The 16,379-nt window shown below is 42.1% G+C and overlaps 1 protein-coding gene across 2 annotated transcripts in view; it reads right to left on the bottom strand.

Annotated features, from left to right (window-relative positions):
* Positions 1-16,379, bottom strand: part of TTC37 (tetratricopeptide repeat domain 37) — a 168,709-nt gene that overhangs the window by 134,042 nt on the left and 18,288 nt on the right. For both annotated transcript variants that reach the window (XM_044275999.1, XM_044276000.1), the window contains exon 8: positions 7,980-8,088. In XM_044275999.1, the coding sequence (XP_044131934.1) occupies positions 7,980-8,088 (109 nt within the window). The remainder of the gene's footprint in view (positions 1-7,979; positions 8,089-16,379) is intronic.

Raw genomic sequence — 16,379 nt, 5'->3', positions numbered from 1 at the left:
ATATCTAAGCTGATAGCTCAAGAAACAGCAATCAGATTTTGCTAGTGGAATAAATGGCAACAGATGATTTTTCTTTTTATGGTAGAGGTAGTCGGCTGCTGTGAGACACCTTCTCTGCATTAGATGTTGAGATGGCGCTCCACTGGATCCATTTGGTTTTCTAAGGGAGGCCCTGCTTAAAGGGTCACTAACTGTTCAAAAACATTTGATATGTCACAGAAACGTGTATAAATGCAATTGCTTACACATCAGGCTTTATGTCTAAGTCATTTATTATCTCCATGGTATAAGGCAGGGTTATCTCCCCTCATTCACCCTTGTGATGGAACCATTTGCAAAATACGGTACATTAGCAAAACACCTTGCACTTCAGGAACCTACATCTCCGGGATGGAACAGCACATAAGGTAATTTGCAGATGATGACTGATGGTCGCTTACCAACTTATTATCATCATTGCCTGATGTCCAAGATATAATCAATATTTTTGGTGTAGAATCTTTTTTATTTTTAAAGTTAACGTCAAAATCCCATATTTTAAATCTTGGTCTCCCTCCCAGACTTGTTTCCCACCTCTCCAAGTCTTTTGATTTCAAGTGGGTTAAGGGGGCACTTACCTAATTGGGAACTAACCTGTCCATCCCTGATTCTAAGCTGACCACAATGATATCACCTTATTAAAAATAAATAAAAAAACCTCAAGGTTACTCAGTATAAAAATTCTAAAAATGATAATACTCCCTAAGATCCTTTACTTAATTTTTTTTTTTTTTTAAATGTGCCATGTCCCATTCTCCTGCATCAATTTTAAAAGCTTATAATGAGTTTTATTTTAAGTAAAACGAGGGCAAGGGTCAAGGCAGACATACTGTACATACCTCTACCTCAGGACGGACTCAATTATCCTTCTGTTCTCAAACACTAGAGAGCGGCAACCTTCTCTCAGTTTAAAACTCTCTGGACCATGGACCTCTCTAAAAGTTGGATACACACTGAAAACCATATCCTACAGCAGCCACCCTCAAACTGCGGCCCTCCAGCTGTTGTAAAACTACAACTTCCATAATGCCGTGCTGTAGGCTGATACCTGTAGGCTGTCCGGGCATGCTGGGAGTTGTAGTTTTGCAACAGCTGGAGGGCCGCAGTTTGAGGATGCCTGTCCTACAGGGTCGAGAGAGTCAAATCCATCTGTTGACCACAGTGCTTTTTAGGACCCCCTATTCCCTTGCCGTTTACTCTGCAAGCAATTTGGCTCAAAAGCACATATGCCCATATCAACCTGAATGCTAAAAATCTAATGTTTAAAAAACAAACAAAAAAAAAACACCATCTCATCCACTGTGACAAATACTATTTAACCCTTCCAGTACCGGGTCACTTTTCACCTTAAATCCCAGGCAGATTTCTGAAAATCTGAGATGTGTCACTTTATGTGGTAATAACTTTGGAACGCTTTTACTTATCCAAGCCATTCTGAGAGTGTTTTCTCGTGACACATTGTACTTCATGACAGTGGTAAATGTGAGTTGATATATTTCACCTTATTTATAAAATAATCAAAAATTTACCAAAAATTTGGAAAAATTCTCAATTTTCTAAATTTTAATTTCTCTACTTTTAAGACAGATAGTGATACCTCATAAAATGGTTAGCAATCAACATTCCCCATATGTCTGTTGTATGTTGGCATCATTTAGGAAATTTAAAATTTTCAAAAAAAATTCCAAAACCATTTTTTTAAGCACCAATTCAGTTATAAAGTGATTTTGAGGGGCTTACGTAATGTAAACCACCCATTAATGACCCAATTTTAGAAACTACACCCCTCAAATTATTCAAAACTGATGTAACAAACTTTATTAACCATTGAGGTGTTCTACAAGAATTAAAGGAAAATGGAGGTGAAATTTAAAAATTTCACTTTCTTGGTAGATTTTTTTATGTTAATCAATTTTTCCTTGCAACACAGCAAGGGTTAACAGCAAAATAAACATCAATATATATTACTCTGATTCTGCAGTATACAGAAATATCCCATATGTGGCGGTAAACTGCTCTATGGGCACGTGGCAGTGGTCAGAAGGAAAGAAGCGCCATATGGATTTTGGAGGCGGATTTCGCTAAAATGGTTTTTAGGCACAATTTTGTATTTGAAGAGACCCTGACGTATCCCTACAGTGGAAACCCTGAAAAAGCGATCCCATTTTGGAAACTACACCCCTTAAAGAAAATATTAAGGGGGTACTGAGCACTTTGACCTCCTAAGCATTTTATGGAATTTGGAAACACTTGGCAGTAAAAATAAAAAGTTTTGTTTCTTCCCCCAAAAATTTGCTTTAGCCCCAAATTTTTCATTTTCACAAGGGGTAACAAGAGAAAAAGCACCCCATAATGTATTGCCCATTTTCTCCTGAAAACGGCAACACCCCATATGTCGTGTTGAACTGCTGTGGGGGCACATGGCAGGACTCAGAAAGGAAGGAGCGCCAGATGGCTTTTGCAGAGCAGATTTATAAGGATAGGTTTATGGGTGCCATTTTTTAAAATAATTTAAGCGATTGCCTTATGTTGGATTTTTTGAGGGGTGAGGTGGCTTTTTTGGCACAGTTTTCTTTTTTTTTCCCTTTTTTTTTTTTTACAGCATTCACCTGAGGGGGCATATAACGTGATATTTTTATAGAGCAGGTTGTTACGGACACAGCGACACCTAATATGTCTATCATTTTTATTTTTGTTAAGTTTTACATAATAAAATCTTGTTTTTGGGTTGCCATTTTCTGATAGCCCTATTTTTTGGGGGCGATTGTCTTAGGTAGGGGCTCATTTTTTTGCAGGATGAGATGACAGTTTGATTGGTACCATTTTGGGGTACATAAAACTTTTTTGATCACTTGGTATTACACTTTTTGTGAGGCAAGGTGACCAGAAAATGGCTTTTTTGACGCCGTTTTATATATTTTTTTTTTATTGCGTTCACCTGACGTGGTGGATCATGTGATATTTTTATAAAACTGGTCGATACGGACGCAATGATACCTAATATGTCTACTTTTCTTTTTCCCCTATTTTTCACCTTTTTTTTAACTTTAGTTTGGGATAAGGACCCACATATTTTTTTTTTTACTTGAAACTTAATTTTTTTAACTTATTTTTCCACTATATTTTTTATCCTACTCTGGGACTTCAACTTTTGGGGGTCTGATGCCCTTTATAATGCATTACAATACTTCTGTATTGTGATGCATTGGCTGTAAGTGTATTACACACTGTAACACACTAAGGCCTCTTTCAGGCGGGCATTGCGGGAAAATGTGCGGGAGAGATTTTTCCACTTGAGTGCAAAACATTGTAATGCGTTTTGCACACGCGTGAGAAAAATCGCGCATGTTTGGTACCCAAACCCCAACTTCTTCACAGAAGTTCGGGTCTGGGATCGGTGTTCTGTAGATTGTATTATTTTCCCTTATAACATGGTTATAAGGGAAAATAATAGCATTCTGAATGCAGAATGCATAGTAAAATAGCGCTGGAGGGGTTAAAAAAAATATTAAAAATAATTTAACTCGCCTTAGTCCACTTGATCGCGAAGCCCGGCATCTCTGCTGTCTCCTTTGCTGAACAGGACCTGTGGTGAGCATTCATTGCAGGAACAGGACCTGTGGTGACGTCACTCCGGTCATCACATGATCCACACCAGATCATGTGATGGAACATGTGATGACCGGAGTAACGTCACCACAGGTCCTATTCAGCAAAGGAGACAGACAAGATGCCGGGCAGCGCGATCAAGTGGACTAAGGTGAGTTAAATTTTTTTATTTTATTTTTTTAACCCCATTCAGGTCTATTTTACTATGCGTTCTATATTCAGAATGCTATTATTTTCCCTTATAACCATGTTAAAAGGGAAAATAATAATGATCGGGTCTCCATCCCGATCGTCTCCTAGCAACCGTGCGTGAAAATCGCACCGCATCCGCACTTGCTTGCGGATGCTTGCGATTTTCACGCAACCTCATTCATTTCTATGGGGCCTGCGTTACGTGAAAAATGTACAAAATAGAGCATGCTGCGATTTAACGCATTAGGCCCCTTTCACACGGGCGAGTATTCCGCGCGGATGCGATGCGCGAGTTGAACGCATTGCACCCGCACTGAATCCCGACCCATTCATTTCTATGGGGCTGTTCACATGAGCAGTGATTTTCACGCATCACTTGTGCATTGTGTGAAAATCACAGCATGCTCCTCTTTGTGTGTTTTTCACGTAACGCAGGCCCCATAGAAATGAATGGGGTTGCGTGAAAATTGCAAGCATCCGCAAGCAAGTGCGGATGCAGTGCGATTTTCACGCACGGTTGCTAGGAGACGATCGGGATGGAGACCCGATCATTATTATTTTCCCTTATAACATGGTTATAAGGGAAAATAATAGCATTCTGAATATAGAATGCATAGTAAAATAGAGCTTGAGGGGTTAAAACATAGTCCAGTTGATCGCGCAGCCCGGCTTCTCGTCTGTCTCCTTTGCTGAACAGGACCTGTGGTGACGTCACTCCGGTCATCACATGATCCATCACATGATCTTTTACCATGGTGATGGATCATATGATGACCGGAGTGACGCCACCACAGGTCCTTTTCCTGCAATGAATGCTCACCACAGGTCCTGTTCAGCAAAGGAGACAGACGAGAAGCCGGGCAGCTCACCACAGGTCCTGTTCAGCAAAGGAGACAGACGAGAAGCCGGGCAGCGCGATCAACTGGACTAAGGAGAGTTACATTTTTATTTTATCTTTTAACCCCTCCAGCGCTATTTTACTATGCATTCTGTATTCAGAATGGTATTATTTTCCCTTAAACCATGTTATAAGGGAAAATAATACAATCTACAGAACACCGATCCCAAGCCTGAACTTCTGTGAAGAACTTCGGGTTTGGGTACCAAACATGCAGATTTTTCTCACGCGAGTGCAAAATGCATTTCAATGTTTTGCACTCGCGCGGAAAAATCGTGCGTGTTCCCGCAACGCACCCGCACATTTTCAAGCAACGCCCAAGGGGCTGGATCTCACAGGCTCTCACGCAAGGCAGCACCGATGCCTAAGAATGGCATCAGGCTGCCTTCCCTGCCATTGGGTCCGCGTCACAGGATACCACACAAGCCGCAGTCAGCACTGATGGCGGCAGTGGAAGGGTTAACGCGCCGGCATCTGTGTTTTCATCTATGCCGGCACATAAAGTAGGAGTCCGGCTAACAGTGACTGCGGGACTCATGCAGCTGATCGGGCGGGCGCAGCTCCTGTGCTCGTCCGATCAGGGCGCTGTAGCTGTACGACGCTGGGATTTCTGTCCCAGTTTGTATCCTACGGGTTAATTAGCTAATTTAACTGATATCACATGGGCAGAATTACCTCTGGATGTACTACTCACTGAAGGTTTAGGACACATTTAAATGTACCATATATATGTACTTGAACATAAAATCCATATTTTTAGTGCTTTGTAATTTTTGTGAACAAATACATTGCAAACCTGATTTTAAAAAAATAAGCTGCATGATACTGAGAAGAGGTATATCCTCCTATAATCTTGATCTACTTCACTATCATTGTAATTTTAGATCTCGGAATAAAAGAAGGTCGACTGATTATCCTAGTGCAGCAGAGAAAACCCTTCTGTGAATGGCTCCGGTTCTGGAAATTTTATTCCCTATGATGAATTCTAAATGACTGGCAATCAGCAGGTAGTGGAGAGGGCAGATAACGATGTCCCTTTGTGGCAGTAATTGCTAATAGTTCCTAATAGTTCTTCCTGGTAAGTGGAACATAATATGCACTTGCTTTCTATACTGTTAGGCCTCATGCACACGGCCGTTGTTTTGGTCCGCATCTAAGACACAGTTTTGGCGGCTCGGATGCGGACCTATTCACTTCAATGGGGCCGCAAAAGATGCAGACAGCACTCCAGGTGCTGTCCACATCCATTGCTCCATTCCGTGGTCCGCCAAAAAATAAAATAACCTGTCCTATTCTTATCCGCGTTTTGCTGACAAGAATAGGCAGTTATATCAATGGCTGACCGTGCCGTTCCTCAAATTGCGGAACGCACACGGACGCCATCCGTGTTTTGCAGATCCGTAATTTGCAGACTGCAAAACACACAACGGTCGTGTGCATGATGCCTAACTCTATAGAAACCCATGGCTTTATAATTATTCATTTGCATGTGGGCCATTTTCATACTGAAAAACATAAGTGCCGATGAATGATGAGGCCATAGCCACGTAATAATTCTGCAAGGTGGATTCGAGTCACTGGCTCTGCAGTAACATTAAACCTTGCCAGTTCTGCAGAAAACAAAATCTGATTGGAAAAGATTAGCTGAATAAAGGGGGATATTTATGAAGGTCGCTATAGCATTAAATTGTCCCATGTTTTGGCGCATGCAACAATTGGTGCAAAATTTTGAACCTTTCAGCTTCCCACTTTCAGAAGCGGAGTGAGAAGTTGGTCTGTTTTGGAAAATAGAAAACACGACCGTAATAATTTGCAATCCACAAATAACAGATCCACAAAAAATACGGATGGCGTCCGTGTGCATTCCATATTTTGCGGAACGGAACAGTCCTATCCTTGTCCGTTATGCTGGCAATAATAGGACTTGTTCTATTTTTTGGCAGAACAGACATATGGAAACTTCTGTTACTGAATGGACATAGAAAGAAAATATATTTGTGTGCATGAGCCCTTAAGGTGCATTTATGATGCACAAAAGGTTGCAGTCAGCTCAAAGTACGTCAGGGAACCTTCTGGCATACAATCAGTTAAGAAGGCAAAACCATATTACACGTGTTTATTTTCAGAGTTTAAAGATAATAAAAAACATCACAAAAGAAATACAGTTGGTGACAGTCAAATGAAGGGTTACATATCAATTGCGGATCAATTTGGAGCAACGCACCTCCATTTTCAGCCCATAACCCTAGAACTTCGAATTATAAAGACCATTTATCTACGTTCAGCTCATAAATTTGGTGCAGCACAAGGAGAAAGACTAACAGAAAAAAAAAAAAATGTGCAATTGATAAATGTCCCCCATGCACAACACCGAATTCCAGCGTCACACAACCTCCGAATTGTATACAGTAATAATATACACCATCCATAGACATCTATGGTGCTCTATTACAGGTTCTTCTGTCAATGTTATGGGTGGAAGAAGAAGGCTTTCCATTCAGATGCATTTTAACCTCCTAAAAATCACATTAAAATTGGAAAAACCCTCTCAAAAATCACTTTATTAATTGTAGATTTTTCATGTGTGTCTGCAGTAAATCTGGTTTAGATCTCATGTGAGCACCGGTCGCTGCCAGGCCCACGCATGCGGGCTGCTCTATGGGCAGAGGCACTGATGTTACCAGTGCGCATGCGGGGGCCTAGCGATGATCAGTGCCCACATGACCAGAGGAGGAGGATGAATAAGGTGAGGAGGGTGGGCCAAAGGAATCCAAGGGGAGCGGTTATGACACATCAGAGAGGGGCTTGGGCGCTTTTGGCCATAACGCCGCCCCTGGGCACTTGCAGGCCCTAATTTGCATGTCGCTATAAAGTGTTTTTTTCCCCATTTGTTGACAAGACACAATACAGGTACTATTTTTATGTTGGGCAACTGTGCTAAATCGTGATATGAGCGGCGTAAAAAACGCTCAAAGTAGCTGACAGATTCCTTTTAAAAGAGAGTTGTGTGCGGTACTGCGGCCATTCAAGTTATTGAAACTGATCTGCAATACAATACAACCACCATGGACAATTTCATTAAGAAGTGACTACGAAGGAGCACAGTCTTTCTGTACCCCAAAATTGAAACATTTCGAGGAGTCCTGAGAAACACTGTCAAAAATACATCTTACTATATGAAGTGTTAAAAAGCAAATTAAGCAAGTGTTTCCCTTGAACCGCAAAGAATCAGAATACTTACCAGACCTGATGTAATGCAAACCGAGTACTTCCAGGGGATAGCAGGAAGAAGGGTAGGTGGCAGCCATGCTGTTACACATCTCCTTCAGTTTTGTCTCTTCATGTGGCAACTGAGAATATAAAAGGCAAGCGGACGAGTTAGTCTAGTGCAGGGATGGGCAAACTGCGGCTCTCCAGCTGTTGTAGAACTACAACTCCCAGTATGCCCAGTCTGCCTACAGCAGGGCATGATGGGATTTGTAGTTTTACAACAGCTGGAGAGCCGCAGTTTGCCCATCCCTGGTCTAGTGCTGCACAGTAAATATACCACATGGAGACATGTTAAGGAGCAAAATAGGTGTTCCATCTACTGTGAAAAGTACAAAGTTGAATTGCCATGAAATGACCCCAATGAAAGGTGAATTAGACAGTAAGCAGCAGCGAAGAGAGGGAGAAATGTGAAAGACAATCTGTGTAATTGTAGGAACACCATGCCGCTGTGCATGCTGTTATAGATTAGTCTCTCGTGACTAATGTTGAGCGCGAATATTCAAATTACTAATATTTATCGCAAATATAGCAACTTCGAGAATTCGCGAATATAGTGGTATATATTAGTTTTTTGAATATTCCTAATTTTTTTCCATCTCAACACATGTTTCCTCCCTGCTTCTTGCTTGTGGGCCAATGAGTCATTGGCCCACAAGCAACTTAAGCAGGTAGGAATCAGGACTTCAGATGGAAAAAAAATACGAATATTCTAAAAAAACTAATATATAGCACTATATTCTATAGTGCTATATATTCATTTTTGACTCACGTCTGTATTGATCACGTAATAGTCGCATATTATGCGATCATTACCTTGCCGATTTTAAAGTTAAAAAAAAAAGAATGTAGAATATAACGAATATTTGACAAAATATTCACGAAATACTGCGAATTCAAATATGACCCCTGCTGCTCATTACTACTGGTGACTACAGCTCAAACATAATCTGCTTTTTAGTCCATGTTTGTGAATTTAGAGAAGTTCCCACTAAATGTAGCTTGTTGTCCAGCCAGTAATACGCAACGCCGTGTCTGGCACTGGACATCTCTCTATGAAAAAGTAAGCAACAAACAAATGTTAAAGAAGCCCCGTCACTGCACCCGAATTGTCTTAGTAAATCATCGTATTCCACATGACATGACAATTCTAGAGCATCTATTCTTATGACTATGTTGTGTTGTCCCTCTATTCTTCTTACTAGAATTATAGGAATGAAATGCCTACTGTGTGTTACCATTTGGGGGTCTGTCCTTACACAGTCTGACACTGTCCGATCAGTGCTGGCAATGGCAGACACAGCCCTTTGTCAAGGGAAATGGTAAAACCTAGTTGGCAAAGTACTCATACATTTATAGACTGTATAATAGAGGAACTGCATAACATACAGTCATATGAAAAGATGTTGCATGACTCATAATTAATGGGGAATGCAAGTATGCACTAAAACAGACATGTCGGGAGAGGTGACAGGTCCACTTTTTGGGCAGTCCCTGCAAATAGTCTGAAATAAAGGAATTAATACTCACCCCTTTTCTCCCCTGCTTCTTCCAGCGATGCCCTCTGCTCCTTCAGACTAGTGGTTTTTCCCTGGATGCAGTGATAACGTTCTGTGCACAACGCTGCAGCCAATCACCGGCCTCAACAGTAACGTCTCATATAGTACTGAGGCCAGTAAATCGCTGCACAGTGACCTGTGTGCATGGAACATCACCACTGCAGCCAGGAGGATGGCATCAGCAGTGGGGAAGATCGGGATACTGAATGAGGCAGGGGGCAAAACAGGGTAAATATCTCATTTTTTTTATTTCAGGGCATTTACACGGGTTGCTTGAGTTTTTACTAAACTTGAACAAATCCTTCAACCCCTTCATGACAAATGTTAATGAAAACCCTTAGAACAACAGTAATTTTCAAAGTTGCGGTATGCTTCAGATTAAACAAAAATAATTGTTTTGACTGTTTGGCACATCTAAATGATTGTTTCAAAGGACAATACAGACTTTCTATTAGTAGACTGTTTCAATAAATAACGGACAGGACCAAGACTGAGCACACACACAGGGCACACTGGAATATTAATGTCAGTATATATTTTCAAAAATTTAATTTAAAAAAACAAAAACAAAACATATTGAGGGCTCATTCAGACTACCATAAGAATGGGTCTGTTCTGCAATTTTGCAGGTTTGGGTTATCTAAGAATTCCGTTATGGATTCCGCTACCACGGACCATAAGTTATGGTCCGTGGTAGCGGAATCCATAACGGAATTCTTAGATAACCCAAACCTTGTACACCAAACTTGAAACACAAGTTCACTCATCCCTAGTGTGGACCCATTCAATGAGGCCACAAAAGTGTGCTGTCCGCATCCGTAGTTCCGTTCCGTGGCCCAGCAAAAAAGATAGAACATGTTCTATTCTTGTCCGCAATCATGGACAAGAATAGGCATTTCTATCATAGGGCCGGCCATATACATTCTGCAAAATGTAGAACACACGTGGCCGGTTTCCGCGTTTTGTGGATCCATAATTTGTGGACCGCAAAATACATATGGTCGCCTGAATGCACTCTGATGGTCATTCAGTCCGTGTGCCACTAATTTTACTCCAAAAACTTAGGAGGCCATTTACAAACAGATATACCCTACTTTTCCGCATATATCTGTCGCAGATTGCAGTGCAAAGGCTATTTGCGTCACAATCTGCGACTTTTCCGTGCTCATGTCCAGTCTAAAAAAGGGTGTGTGGCATGGATAAGCCAAAGACGCATCTACCTCCAGTTAAAGGGGTATTAAGATCGGCGTCTAAAACAATGGTCATAATAAATGACCCCCTTAGTGTTTCTTTAAAGTCATATATCTATATAAAGAAGGACGTTATATATATATATATATATATATATATATATATATATATATATATGTTCCGCAATCACTCAAAAACGCAACAATCAATTTCAATGAAACTTGGTATACACATCCCTTGCTACCTGGAAAGAAATATTGTGGGGGTCACAGCTCTCTAGGACGTACCGTTCCTGAGATATTCCCCAAAAATGACCTGCATTAGCCAATACAAGGCTGCAAGTCTTTCTCTTCATATCCCAACTGTCATACACACGTCACATGTCCCTTGTCAGCCAATAGAAGCTCGCAGGCCCTTAGTCTCCACAAACACACAGTTTTACTCCAGGTTTCCATAACAACCCAGCCATTTTTCTTCACTGCTGTAGGTCAGCTTTAGGTTAGGGCTACACGACGACAATAAGTCGCACGACACATAGGGCATGACTACACTGCTACATGTGTCGTGCAACAATGATGTCACACGACAATTTTTATGATAGTCTATGGTGTCGCACTGCGACATGTGACATGCTGCCACTGCAATGCTACAGTCGCAAAAAGTCCATCTTGGATGGATTTTTTGCAACTGTCATGTCGCAGTATGTCACATGTCGCAGTGCGACACCATAGCCTATCATAAAAATTGTTGAGACAAATTGTCGAGCGACACATGTCGTCGTGTAGCCCTAGCATTAAAGGGAACCTGTTACCAGGATTTTGTGTATAGAGCTGAGGACATGGGTTGCTAGATGGCTGCTAGCACATCCGCAATACCCAGTCCCCATAGCTGTGTGCTTTTATTGTGTAAAAAAAACCCGATTTGATACATATGCAAATTAACATAAAAGAGTCATATCTTACTTGTGTGACCGGAGAAGAGTCATATTTTTCAAGCTCTGACTCATCTCAGGTTAATTTGCATATGTATCAAATAGTTTTTTTTACACAATAAAAGCACACAGAGCTATGGGGCCTGGGTATTGCGGATGTGCTAGCGGCTCCTCAGCTCTATACCCAAAATCTAGGTGACAGGTTCCCTTTAAAGGGGCAGGGCTCTGTGGAGGTCACTGTTAAAGAGACGTTTACTGTGGATGTTACTATCAAGGGGGCAGGCCGCTGTGGAGGTCACTGCTAAAGGGGGGGACACTGTGGAGGTCACTGTTAAGGGGGAAGGGGCTACTATTAAAAGGGGAAACTGCTGTGGAGATCACTGCTAAGGGAGTAGGTTACTGTGAGGTCACTATTAAGGCAGCAGGGTACTGTGAGGTCACTGTTAAGGCAGTAGGGTACTGTGAGGTCACTGTTAAGGCAGCGGGGTACTGTGAGGTCACTGTTAAGGCAGCAGGGTACTGTGAGGTCACTGTTAAGGCAGCAGGGTACTGTGAGGTCACTGCTAAGGCAGCAGGGTACTGTGAGGTCACTGTTAAGGCAGTAGGGTACTGTGAGGTCACTGTTAAGGCAGTAGGGTACTGTGAGGTCACTGTTAAGGCAGTAGGGTACTGTGAGGTCACTGTTAAGGCAGTAGGGTACTGTGAGGTCACTGTTAAGGCAGTAGGGTACTGTGAGGTCACTGTTAAGGCAGTAGGGTACTGTGAGGTCACTGCTAAGGCAGCAGGGTACTGTGAGGTCACTGTTAAGGCAGTAGGGTACTGTGAGGTCACTGTTAAGGCAGTAGGGTACTGTGAGGTCACTGTTAAGGCAGCAGGGTACTGTGAGGTCACTGTTAAGGAGGTAGGGTACTGTGAGGTCACTGTTAAGGCAGCACGGTACTGTGAGGTCACTGTTAAGGCAGCGGGGTACTGTGAGGTCACTGTTAAGGCAGCGGGGTACTGTGAGGTCACTGTTAAGGCAGCGGGGTACTGTGAGGTCACTGTTAAGGCAGCGGGGTACTGTGAGGTCACTGTTAAGGCAGCGGGGTACTGTGAGGTCACTGTTAAGGCAGCGGGGTACTGTGAGGTCACTGTTAAGGCAGCGGGGTACTGTGAGGTCACTGTTAAGGCAGCGGGGTACTGTGAGGTCACTGTTAAGGCAGCGGGGTACTGTGAGGTCACTGTTAAGGCAGCGGGGTACTGTGAGGTCACTGTTAAGGCAGCGGGGTACTGTGAGGTCACTGTTAAGGCAGCGGGGTACTGTGAGGTCACTGTTAAGGCAGCGGGGTACTGTGAGGTCACTGTTAAGGCAGCGGGGTACTGTGAGGTCACTGTTAAGGCAGCGGGGTGCTGTGAGGTCACTGTTAAGGGAATAGGGTGCTGTGAAACTTACTGTTAAAGGGGTGGGCTGCTGTGAAGGTCAAAGTTAAGGGGATGGGCTGCTGTGAAGGTCAAAGTTAAGGGGTGGGCTGCTGTGAAGGTCAAAGTTAAGGGGATGGGCTGCTGTGGAGGTCCCATTTTAATGTGGGGGGGGGGGTCAGTGTTAATGGGTAGGGGACTGTGGAGTTCACTGTTAAAGGGGCTGGTGCTGTAGAGGTCACTGCTATGGGGGATACTGTCTTTTAACGGCACACACAAACATTAGATTTAATAGATGAAATATACCCTTGCGCAGACGGGTCCTTCTGATAGTGTTTAAATAAAACTGTTCTAAGTTGATTCCACTTTGCCCATTTCGTGCTGATAATAATGACCCCAAAGATAAAGGATTGTTTATATGTGTAACCATTTTTGACTATGTTTTAGGGTCCTAAACAAATGGTGTCCATTTTTTCTTTCAGGTTAATTTCTGGACACCATATTTGATTAGTGGCCCATCAGAAAGAAAAAAATAAATAAACCCCTGAAAGGTGTTGTCTGCTTTTTACTATTGATGATCTACTGTTTGAAGAGAAGGCAGCACTCATACGAGCACTGCCTTCTCTGCTCTGTTTAACTGCTTGTCACAGAAATTGCAGTTTTGTGCAGGTGTTAATACAAGTATGGCGTCCCTTTTCACTTCTATGGCACAGGAACCGGTCCCCCACCTATCTGATATTCAGGACCTATCCTGAAGATAGGTCATCAATAGTAAAAAGCAGACAACCCCTTTAAATGTTGCTGACAAATGTAGACACCTCCGAGTAGTATTTGATGGGTGTATTAAGTCCTGGAACGTCACTATTTTGAACATTTTTACATGTACAGTATATGTAGAAGCGTTCTTGCACACTGGTAAAGTTTTACTAAGAAGTGTGTGGGGGGGGGGGGGGGGGGTTTAACCCTTTAGTTGCTACATTATAGGAGATACTGCTAACACCATTTGGCTCTCAGCTTGCAAATGCGCTGAGGTTCACGTTTGGGTTTAAAGCCTTTTCTACAGGGGCCTTCATTGGGATCTGACTTTTTCAGGCCCTGATGTCAGTTACAGTGATTGCTAAACACTTCTGTGTGTGGAACCCAATGATCGTAATGTTTCTCCAGCACAGGGGTGTGTGACACCTGCATATGATTAAACATCTTCTCAACCAGGTGGCATTGTTAGGGTATGACCATACTGCGTGGTTGTGTAGCGGTTGCGATGAGGCCATGAAAAACCAGGCCATTTTATGCAAATCTGACGTGTGTTACTTTATGTGGTGATAAATTTAAAACGCTTTTACTTGTCCAAGCCATTCTGAGATGTTTTTATCGTCACATATTGTACTTCATGGCATTGGTAAATTTGAGTCAAAATATTTAATTTTTATTAATTAAAAATAATAATAATTTACCAAAAAGTTTGAAAAATTAGCAACTTTCCAAATCTCAATTTCTATACTTTTAAAATAGATAGTAATACCTTCTAAAATAGTTATTACTTTACATTTACCATATATCTACTTCATGTTTGGACATTTTCTTTTTTTGGGCTGTTTGAAGGCTTAGAAGTAAATCTTAAAATTTTTAAGGAAATTTCCAAAACCCAATTTTTTAAGGAGCAGTTCAGTTATGAAGTCACTTTGTGGGGCTAATGTATTAGAAACCACACATAAATCACCCCATTTTAGAACCTACACCCATCAAGCTATTCAAAACTGATTTTACAAACGTACTTAACCTTTTAGGTGCCCCACAAGAATCAAAGGAAAATGGGAATGAAATTTTAAAATGTAACTTTTTTTTTTTTAATCAGATTTTCCATTTTAATCCATTTTCATGCAACAACAGCCAAACAAAACTCAAAATCTATCCCTGATTCTGGAGTTTACAGAAACACCCCATATGTGCTCAAAAACTGATGTATGGGCGCACAGCAGGCTTCAGAGTGGAAGGAGCACCATATGGCATTTGGAGGGCGGATTTAGCTGGAATGGTAATTGGGAGCTATGTTGCATATAAAGACACCCTGAACTGGCCCTACAGTGGAAACCCCCAAAAAGTGACCCAATTTTGAAAACTACACCCCTCAAGGAATCTTTCAAGGTGTGTAGTGAGCACTTTGACCTCAAAGGTGTTTACTAGAATTAGGAAACACTTGGCAGTGAAAGTAAAAAATTGCAATTTTATCAAGAAAAAAGTTGCTTTACACCCACATTTTTCACTTTTCCAAAGGGTAACAGGCCAAAATGCACCCCACATTGTGTTCCCCATTTCCCCCTGAATACGGCAACACCCCATAAGTGCTCAAAAACTGGTGTATGGGTGCACAGCAGGGCTCTAGAGTCAAACAGCAAAATATGGATTATGCTGACCTGAATTGGCAGACATGGTTTTTAGGTGCCATGATGCAAAAAAAGAAAAAAATTCCTGAGGTCCACATAAATGAAAACCCCCAATAAGTGTCTCCATTTTGGATAGTGCACCCCCCTACGAACATTTTAAGGGGTGGAAAGGGTCCTTTTCAGCAAACAGGTGTCTCGGAGAAGGCAGAAACACTTGTCAAAGGATTTAAAAGCACACAGCTGTGAAAATGAAAAATTACAAGCAGATCCCAATTTTTAACAAAGAGAAAATGCACCCCACATTTTGTTCCCCATTTCCCCCGAATACGGCAACACCCCATAAGTGCTCAAAAACTAATGTATAGATGTACAGCAGGGCTTTAGAGTCAAACAGCAAAATATGGCAGCCATTTCGCCCCGATTTTCCCGCAATCCCCTCCAAGAACCCGACAGACCTTGTGCCGTACATGTACAGAACTGGTCCTTAAGTCACGTCCAGCTGAGTCGGGTCCTTAAGGGGTTAATTAGAAGCAGCTGTGGCCCATACGATACAGTCTCATCACAACCACACTGTCTGGTCGTACCCTTAGGACTTCACCTAATCATATTCTGATGTTAGCACTTGAACCAGAGGCTGAGAATGGGGGGCCCATAAACACACAGCAGTTTTACAAACTGGACCTCTGAAAACTTTTTAAACACCCGCGCTACAACATTTTGTCGCTGGAGTATTTACGCTGTCCTCGCCACTTGGGAGTGGTGGGGGCTGAGACATCCTCCCCAGCAAATTTACTAAGATTTATGCCTGGAAAAAAAGCGTAATAAGTTAGGTTGCTTCCTCCGGCAGGGCAGGGACTATCAAAGACCTGCGTAAAAAGCTGGTCTCCTATAATCAGATTGTGGACTTTTTA

This window comes from Bufo gargarizans, chromosome 1 (genome assembly GCF_014858855.1).
Source record: "Bufo gargarizans isolate SCDJY-AF-19 chromosome 1, ASM1485885v1, whole genome shotgun sequence".
Lineage (NCBI taxonomy): Eukaryota > Metazoa > Chordata > Amphibia > Anura > Bufonidae > Bufo > Bufo gargarizans.
The sequence above is the reverse complement of the archived record's forward strand: the minus strand, read 5'-3'. Positions and strand labels throughout refer to the sequence as shown.